The sequence below is a fragment of the Aptenodytes forsteri genome, unplaced genomic scaffold (assembly GCF_000699145.1).
Source record: "Aptenodytes forsteri isolate BGI_AS27 unplaced genomic scaffold, ASM69914v1 Scaffold119, whole genome shotgun sequence".
In the NCBI taxonomy this organism is placed as follows: domain Eukaryota; kingdom Metazoa; phylum Chordata; class Aves; order Sphenisciformes; family Spheniscidae; genus Aptenodytes; species Aptenodytes forsteri.
The window spans coordinates 9,965,851-9,974,822 of NW_008796165.1; the positions used below are offsets into that span (position 1 = coordinate 9,965,851).

The following is an 8,972-nucleotide window of genomic DNA, read 5'->3' on the forward strand; positions in this document are numbered from 1 at the left end:
CTGGGTGACCTTTGTGGATGGTAGGTTGCGGTCTGGGCTCACTGCCGTGGGTCTCTGCCCCGGGGGAGGCCCAGGGGAGGGGGCTTTGCCCCAGGACCTACCCGCTCTCCCTCCTTGCAGGGTTCGTGATGGGCAGCCGCCTCCCTCGCCACACCTATGGCTTCATCCAGCAGGAGCTCTTCCCCTACTACTTCCACATCGGCTCCGCTTGTGCCTTCCTCAACCTGACTCTATTTGCCATGTACCACCCCAGCGAGCTGCTCAGCGATGAACAAACGACCCAGGTAGCCTCCCGCTTTAAAACGCGAGCTGGCCGTAGCTCAAATCCCTTCCTCTGCGGGGTCCCGCTCTGCTCTGCTCCACTGAGGCTGGTTTGCAAACGATGACGAGGTCCACACATGGTTCTGGTTAAAAGAAACCAGTTAGCATCCAGATTGCAGCAAGCCTTGTGCCTAAGAGGGGCTAGGGGAGAAATTTAATCCACCACATGTGCGAGATGTTCACGGTGGGTGTTACTCCCCTGCAGATCTTCGTCTTCTTTGTTTGCGTTGCTGCTTCTGTGCTGAACACACAGTGGTTCGGGCAGGTCACCTCCGACATCGTGGCAGACATGCACCTCGTCGAGCGCAGCCATGGCCTCGGCCAGGAGGTCGGGCTGTTTGCCAGCAAGTCCTGCAGGCAGCTGCGTGCCTCCAACCCCAGCTACGGGCAGCTGTCCCGGCAGCTCACGCTCTACCGGGCTCTGTCCTCCCTCTGCAACCTCTGCTGCATCGCGTGCAACGGCTTGAGCTTGTACTACTTGGCTGCCCGTCTCTCTGCCCTGTGAGAGCAGGACACTGCAAGGCGAGGGCTGGCTGGCCAGAACCAACACTCTGGGAAAAGGGAGCCATCCTGCTGCCTTGTTGTAAAGTAAACCTAAGCTTTGGAGATTAAATTTCAGCATCCTCAGATAGAGATACTTTTAACCGTATTTGTGCGTGGTGCAGAAATTTAGGAATAGCGAAATGGAAATGCTTTCTTCGGAGCTGTCTGAATCCAGCTCTGGAGTGAGAAAAATCCTCCGAGATCTAAGCAGAAGTGTTTATGGCTGAACAGCTTTTTAATGCCCCATGCACTAGATGTGTCTAAAACTGCAGTGTATTTCTGCAATCACTGAGAGATTGCAGAAGAGAAAGAAATGAGAGATTTAGAATTACTTTTAATTAAATGCTGAAAGCTAATACAGAAGCACAGAAGACCCTGTATGTTGGCTTTACCAGTTAGTGTAATGGATAAGGTGGATATGTTTGGGTTTAGAATTACTGTTTGTCATTCTCTTGTAGTATTTCATGAGGTGAGAAAAATTATTGTCTCATTTATTAGGCAGAAGTCAGTCTACTTAAAATAGACATGTTTATTTCTAGGTTATATAGGACAATCAGTAAGGTAGCAGAAGGGTCAGTAAAACACACTGCTCTGAACAAAAAGCTCTGCTTTACCCTGGCCAGCAGCAGAGCCAAGCGGTGAAAAAACAGCAGCTGCTTAATCCCAGGCAGGAATCTGACTGCATCCGTCCTGCTGCAACAGGCAGGTATCTCCCCAGCCCACTGCTGTCAAACCCCAGCAACTACAGCCCACCTCCAAGGAAATCAGTGATTTTCCACAGGTAAGTAAGTACATTCCCAGCTGCTGTTGCTTCAACTGCAGCCAGTGTTTGGCACTGCTTCAGGTTTATTTCAAAACCACATGCAGCCTATCATAGAGGCGACCTTCTGCAAGCCAGCTGGATTTCTTTTTAAACAAATAATCCCCTCTCGTAAGCCCTTCATTCTCCTATGCTGCTTTCCTGGAAGTTTCCCTGTGTGCCAAGATTATTTCTCCCCTGAAGTGTGCAAGGTATTTTTGTTCAAGCAGAAGTCTGCAGTCTGTAGCTGGGATAACAAACAGCAGCCTCTTGCACAGGGTTCCTCTTGTTTCATTCTTGCTCGTTATAGTCGATGCACCTTCTTGCCAGAGAAGTACTTCTTAGAGAAAGGAGAACGTTTTACAAATGCCAAAACTGTTGGAGTCCCAGCCTTTACAAAATACCTGCAAAGATTAAAAGGAGTCCTTTGGCTTCCTTGCAGCTGGCCAAGTGTCATGCAAAGTGAGTGACTTCCGCCCAGCTCAATAAAGACTGACCTCCCCAAGGCCAATGACAAGCTTTTTTGCTGATTAGCAGAGCCTTTCGTAGCCAGGGCTACACACATCTGAGGAGGAGTGTTTTATGAATCAACTCTTCTCCCAACAGCTACTTCTAATTAAGACAGCTGTTATTCTCCCTCTGGAAGGAGGTTTCTTTTGCAACTGCCCTTACAGCCTGAAATCTGAGGCCTTGTGCACGCTGCTGAGTTTTATGGAGTGACAGTTCAGACACAGCCCGCAGCAGTGGACCTAGAGCTCTGCTCCCACTGTGACAGACCAAGCCGCTAGCGCTGTGCGGCAGGCTTTCTCCAGCTAGCTACAAGATGGTGCAAGTTAATAGCACAGGCTTTACAATAACTTTTTGGCTTCACAAACAGCAAATTCTTCCCTCTAAATAACTGCCTAACACTTTAAAGTCAGTTTCAGAGTAAAACTGTGCTGCATGCTGTGCTGGGGGCTGCTCACGCAGCATTATTAACAGTGAGAGCATTGTTAACCTTCAACATGCTCTCTTTATATGCTGCTGCTTTTTTTTTTTTTTTTTGTTAAAGTAGCACTGTGTAGATGGAATCTGAAACAGCCCTTTTGTACTGCTGCTTGTGTGTAGCCCAACTCCCCTTCCCAACTCCATCCAGTCCTGGAAAGAGTCATTAAATTTTTTGGGGGGAGAAAAAAAAAAAAAAAAGTAAGTCGCTAAAGCCAGGGACAAAATCCACGCAGTCCTACTGCTTTACACCTTCCCCACTTAGAGATGCCAAGAATTAGGATGATTAAATCAGAGAACAAACTGCACTTAAAGCCCAAAACTCATACTTTTTGCCTTCGTGCTCTCTCTGGACATGAACAGGTACAGCCTCACCTTTGGTGCTGCAGCACTTGTAGCAACGTGTGTTCTGGGTTCAGCTTGTACATTTCTGCTCTTTCTTCATCTTCAAAATAGAGCTGAAATAATTTGGGAGGGTTATTAAATACTTAAGATACATGAAAGCAAACTACTAAGCTGTTGAGGTCCAGTAACAGCACACCGTATCTCGACTAGAGGTTTATTAAACTTCTGTACCTTGAACCGACTGTGTCAGATGCTAACTTCAGCAATGCAGAAACTGTTTTGTGTAAATTCCAAGTCTTCCCTGTATAAACCAGCTTAGCTTCTTATGGCAGGGGCAGCAGAAAAGTAAAATACACTGGCTGTTCCTGTGCTTTCCAGAGAAGCAATCCAAATCTACGGGCTGCTTTTTAACAGGTATGGTATGCAGCAATGGTATGAGCTAAACTGAGTAGGTTTAAAGATATTTGAACAAAACAGAGTAGATTTAAGAGATTCGAATCCAGCAACTGTGCCTTAGACTGTACATACACACAGAGCTATAATCCCGGTTTTTAGCCTGGTAAAGTACACAGCCACTGTCCTTTTGGACCTGTCTGCTCGCTGCACTAAGGGCTGCGCTGTTGCCTGGCACATGTGACACTGAAGTGGAAAATGAAAAACAAACATCTGTATCCTTCTATGTACAATTTCTGAAAAATTCTCCAAACCTGCCGTAGCCACAACCAACTCGCATCCCACATGTGCTAAAGTCTTAATAGACATATATTGTCTTGATGGGATTAAGTGTTTAAGCACCACCAGTTAGATCTGAAAATAACCTTTTTTTTTTTTTTTAAATTTTCTTATTTGTATTGAGCAACTTCACAACAATGCAGGTAAAAAACTGGCAGCCTACCAGCTTGATGGTCTAAATCTTAATTATCGTTACAAAGATGGTATTTATAGATATTGCTTAGATTCCCTTCTATCAAATACAACGCAAATGGAAGACAAAAGAACTTGCATTTTCATTAATGAATTCTGTGTCCATGTCAGCACATCTGGAAAATGTTTGAGTTAATAAACAAACGTAGATCTCCAAATCCTTATTTCACATCTGTGTATGGTAAACAGGTAACGATGCCATTCCCTTCATACACTCAAAGCTGCTCAGTCTCACTCCAGAAAAAAACCCCCACAACACAACAACCCTGAAACAGAAGGAAAGTCAAACTTCTCACCTCGAGATTGCCGGGAAGGTATTTTCTTTCTAAATCCCAAGGAGGTAACTCAGCAAACATCACCATTAAATGATCAATAAACCTAAAAGCCAAAATACACTTGGTTAGCTTAGATGAAGAGTTCAGCGTCAATAATTTGCACAGTTGCACTTGAATGATGGTAAAAATACATTAGCAAATTAGACAGTAGACTTGAAGGTAAGTTTAGATCACTAATAGTTTCTTCCCTTCAAACTCATTGCTTTCCCAATGAGACCAAGGCCCTGTTGTAACTCATGCTACTGGTTTCAAACTTGAGCAGTGCAACAGCAAATTATTTTTAACTTTGCATTTTCACACTGAAAAAGATGTCAAAATAAACACCCTGCATTTTGTCTAAAATTGATTTTCCTTCTAAATGGTCCCGCTGGCACCACGCTTCACCAGATCAGAGTGCTCAGAATATGCTTGTGTGTCAGAGTCTTGTTTATTTTGGTACTTCAGGAGTGCTGGTGGCCAATTTGTTCTAAGAACCCATTTTCACTTCCTTTGGTCATGAAAAGCCGTAGTGAACACTACCGTATGAGAAACACAACTTTACTAATCTGCTTGCACTGTAATTTTAAGTCCTAAACTTATTAGTAGATCTGAGGAATACATATCTCCCCACAAATAAAAAGTTTCAAATTCCAAGTTTGTTTAACATTGCAAGATCAGAAACTGAAGTTAACATCAAGGAAAGTAGAATTCCCACCTTGCCAGTCACTTGCTTATAGTCTGAAAGGTCTGCAGCACTTCAGTCAGGCCTGCTGTAAGCCCTAAGGAAAACTATGGGGCCACTGGTGCTTATGAGAGGTCCCTTTTGGAAGCCTTTTATAATTTTTAAGTTTAATCCTCTTTCCGAGGCCCCACATTTGGAGGGCTTCAAAATAGCACCTTAATGAACCTCTAAAAATCCATGCATGCGGACGGGTCACTGGTATTACTGGCCACTGGTCTAAGCTTGCACTGCAAGCCCCTTTAATCACTCTGGCTAAATACGACGAGTTTCTCTGTGCTGTAAATTTATGTGATGTCAGGATCTTGGCCCTCCTATTTTAAAGCGGCATTCGTAAATCATAGAATAATTCAGGTTGGAAAGGACCTCAGGAGGTCATCTAGTGCAACCTCCTGCTCAAAAGCAGGGTCAGCTATGAGATTAGAAATCTGGAACTACTTCATTAGCATGGCAGTGTTTCACTTGCTGCCTGTTCTCATCTACTCAGACATCTCCTTTACGCAAGAATGCTGCTGACAGTGCATTTACCTGGAGTTCTCATGAAAAGCTGCAATGAAGTCTGTTTGCTCGTGCTCAGGGTACAGAAAGAGGACAGGCCACTTCAGGTTGCCATCAGCGTCTAAGTGCACCTTTGCCCCCATGGCATTGTCAGAGTGGAACCCATCTAAGGATATCTCAGCCAGGCCATCTGATATTTCCTCTTCTTCATTCGAAGGCTCAAAAACCAGCTTGATATTTCTTTCCTGGAGGGGAGGAAGGAAAAAAAAATAAACCAACCAAAAACCAAACAGGTATGGTGGGGAGAATAAGAGCAAAAAATTAGCAGTTGGTAAAAGGACAAATTGTGTCATTCTTATTGAGTCAGCTCTTAAACATGCCATCAAAGGCCTTCCTACAGTATCAGACTCAGATGACTCGTCTTCCCAGTAGAATCCAGAACCTCAGCCAGACACCCAGACTCCTCATAAAATGGAGGAGGAGAGGTAGGAATCCAGAGAGGCCCGCATACCGAGAGAAGAGCCTGAGAAAACAGGGGGAAAGGGATCCTGTTCTTTGGGACCTAGCAGGCGTAACTTCAGGGTGCAACTACATGCACCAGCTCCCGAGAACATCCACTCTTTCAGAAAACTGAAGAAAGCTCACTCTTGTCTTTGGAAAGACAACTGCAGAAGAGGAGATCGGATTTACGTAATAGCCCAAAATATTTTAATGTAGCCCAAACATTTGCCGAGGAAGGAGAGGATCCAGGATTGATTCTCTCCTCCACCCTACTGGATGGTTGTCTTCTATCCTTCCACTGAAGTAATGCTCATTGGCAGCAAAGGAAGCAATGTTCATTGGGCCAGTGCGATGCTGCAGCCCAGCAGCCAGAGCACTCTCTTGGATGCTCACTCCATCTCCTAACACTGGGTTTGTATTTTGCATTAGTTGTTACCTGAAATATGGAAACCTGGGAGCTGGAGCTAGAGCCACGCAGATAAGGAGAATCATGGTTTTAACTCAGCTTTTTGGCTCTAGCCCTCAAAAGCCTGTGTATGAGAACCTCTTGGAGACAAACAAGAGAGCTCTTAAAAAAACCCCAACAAACAACAAAACAAACCACACAAAACCAAGCCCCCTCACCGACCCACCTTTATTGCTGCAAGCAAAATTTCCTTTTGACACTGCTCTTTCTTCTCCATCACTTTTGCTTTCCTTGCATCCCGCTCCTCAGCTCGCTACATGTAAGAAAAGGTTGTACCATGATCACACACAGCAAGTCAGTGCCCATCACTGCTCTACCCTGCCAATGAGTGGAGAAATCGGTTCAGATCTCCAGAAGGGTCTCCTCCAGCTCTTTCCCCCACACACCTCAACAACACACACTACGCGGAACCACCACTCCATTCTGTTTGGGGATATTATACTACATAGAAACTTGTATGGAGCACTCTTCAACCAAAGATCCCAAAGTGCTTCTTGACACAAAGCAGGCAACAAGCATTGTAGATGCTAGACTGCCTTAATATTTACCTTTAATTTGTCAGCTTTAGCTCTCATTTCCACAAGCTTTTTCTCTTTTGAATCTATTCGCAAGCCCTCCTCACACCATGCTATTGCTTCAGAGAAATTCTTTAGCTCCATGTGACAGAGAGCTCCTGGAAGGATTAAGATTTTAAGTTTCTAGTATTGAAGTCAGTATACAACTGCTACACAAAGTGGTGGTTATAAAGACAGCATTAGTCCTAGTGCTTTCAAGAGGCATATACAGCAGCACACGCTATTGTCTTGCGGGGTCACGTTCACTCGTAGACTTCCAGCAGGTCAGCTGAGAAGAAAATCTAAAATATTTCAGCAGTTCTTGTATCATTTGCTCACAGAAATCAGCAGAATGATGCTAGAAGTGGTTGTTACAAGCAAAATTTTATCATTATAATTAACATTTCGGTATTTGTCTCATAAGGAAAAATAAAGTGGTGATTTCCATGGAGTGAGAAATGCTGAAAAAACCACCCCAAAAAACGAGTACTGTGGAAAGCAGCAAAAGTTATGCTATGTTCTGTAGAAACAGGTCCCATGCCTCTTTGACAGATGTGGAAGCTGAAGAGCAAAACCACAGTGTTTTGATTGAAAATCCAACCCAAAATGTAGAGCTCTGTTTCTGGGAGAAAGAGTAAGAGCAAAACAAGAGAAGAGATCTGGTACAGTAACTGCTTTCCTTTTCTGAAATGAATGCTGTCTGGAAACAAAGTATGATGCACATTCACAGTAATTTAAGGTTTATAAACAGTTATTTAACACACAGAAACACACGGTGAACAAAAGCAACATCTAATAACAGTCCATTCCAGGGCTTGTTAACAGTAACAGCGTAACCAGTAAAACTAACATATTCAAAGCTGTTTTGAAATGATGTTCCTTGCGCTCCTGCAGTAACACATGCTTTAACTCTTACCTCTTATGATTGCTTTGAGATGGGTGGGCTTTAACTTTTTTGCTTGGATGGCATCACTGAGAGCAGAACGGTAGTTACCTATAAAGCAAGCAACACTGCTCAGAACCTTTCATTTATATTTAAAATCCAAGCAGATCCCAAGGTGACAAAATAGCTTATGCAGAGACTGTAATTCACTGTTTCTACAATCACTGCGAGGCGAGTGGAGGAAAAAAGAGCAAACTAAGAGCAAGAAGTAAAGGATAGGAATCCATCAGACGGGTGAGAGGTAAGTAACATGACTGTGAGCAAACCATTTCCCAACTGCAACACACAACAGCATTAAAAGGCCAAGAACACCTTCCCTGCTGCACGGATGCTGTTGGTAGGATGGGTGGTAGCTTGAGGAGGACACGGCCAGGAAGGAGTGATAGAATGTGTTGCTTCAACAGGTTTTGAAGGCCAGGGCATCCGCCTGTAGTTCCAATCACCCGTGAATCTGTTCAGCATCAAAACCCACTGGCTTTGCCCTCTCCTGGAGCCAAGGCTTGAGCAGCTGGTAATAGTTGCAACGAACAAAGCACAAACCCTGCACGCAGCCGCGCTCTAGCGAGCCAGGTCTTCAGGGTTCAAGGTGTCTTTTTCTCATGAATAAGCCATTTAGTATGCTGTATCACAAAAAAAGTAAACAAAAAGGAGACCCGAAACGGGGAGGAAAAGGAACTCTGGACGGCAGAGCCCCCTTCCCAGCCCTGTCTGAGGCAGGATGGCGCACACCTCATTACCCAGGTAAAACTGCGCGGCCCCTCGGTTTGTGTGCAGCACGGCGCCCAGCTCTGGGTCCTCGCATTTCTTTTTCAGCCCCTCGGTGTAGGCGATGACAGCTCTCCCGTAGTCCCTCTCCCTGAAGTACTCGTTCCCTTCGTTTTTGTACATCCTGGCCAGCTCTACAGCGGAAGGAAGGGGGGGGACAGGGCCTGAGCGGGGGCGCCCCAAGCCCTCTCCCCCGGCCGGGGCCCCCCCCCCCCCCCCCCCCCCCCCCCCCCCCCCCCCCCCCCCCAACCAGCTCAACCGCCAGCTTGTACTTCT

General features: G+C 45.2%; 2 protein-coding genes across 2 annotated transcripts in view; one reads left to right on the top strand and one right to left on the bottom strand.

Moving 5' to 3' along the window:
* Positions 1-826, top strand: part of TMEM205 (transmembrane protein 205) — a 1,068-nt gene extending 242 nt beyond the window's left edge. Inside the window, exons 2-3 of the mRNA XM_009287495.2 lie at positions 121-284; positions 527-826. Of these exons, the coding sequence (XP_009285770.2) occupies positions 121-284; positions 527-826 (464 nt within the window). The remainder of the gene's footprint in view (positions 1-120; positions 285-526) is intronic.
* A 546-nt stretch (positions 827-1,372) lies between these two features.
* Positions 1,373-8,833, bottom strand: TTC4 (tetratricopeptide repeat domain 4). Its single transcript, XM_019474176.1, has 8 exons — positions 8,669-8,833; positions 7,905-7,982; positions 6,983-7,107; positions 6,601-6,687; positions 5,498-5,712; positions 4,213-4,294; positions 3,023-3,105; positions 1,373-2,067 (listed from the first exon to the last, which is right to left on the bottom strand). Exons 1-8 carry the CDS (start codon positions 8,817-8,819, stop codon positions 1,968-1,970), a joined length of 921 nt encoding a protein of 306 aa, XP_019329721.1. The 5' UTR covers positions 8,820-8,833; the 3' UTR covers positions 1,373-1,967.
* Positions 8,834-8,972: the final 139 nt, after the last annotated feature.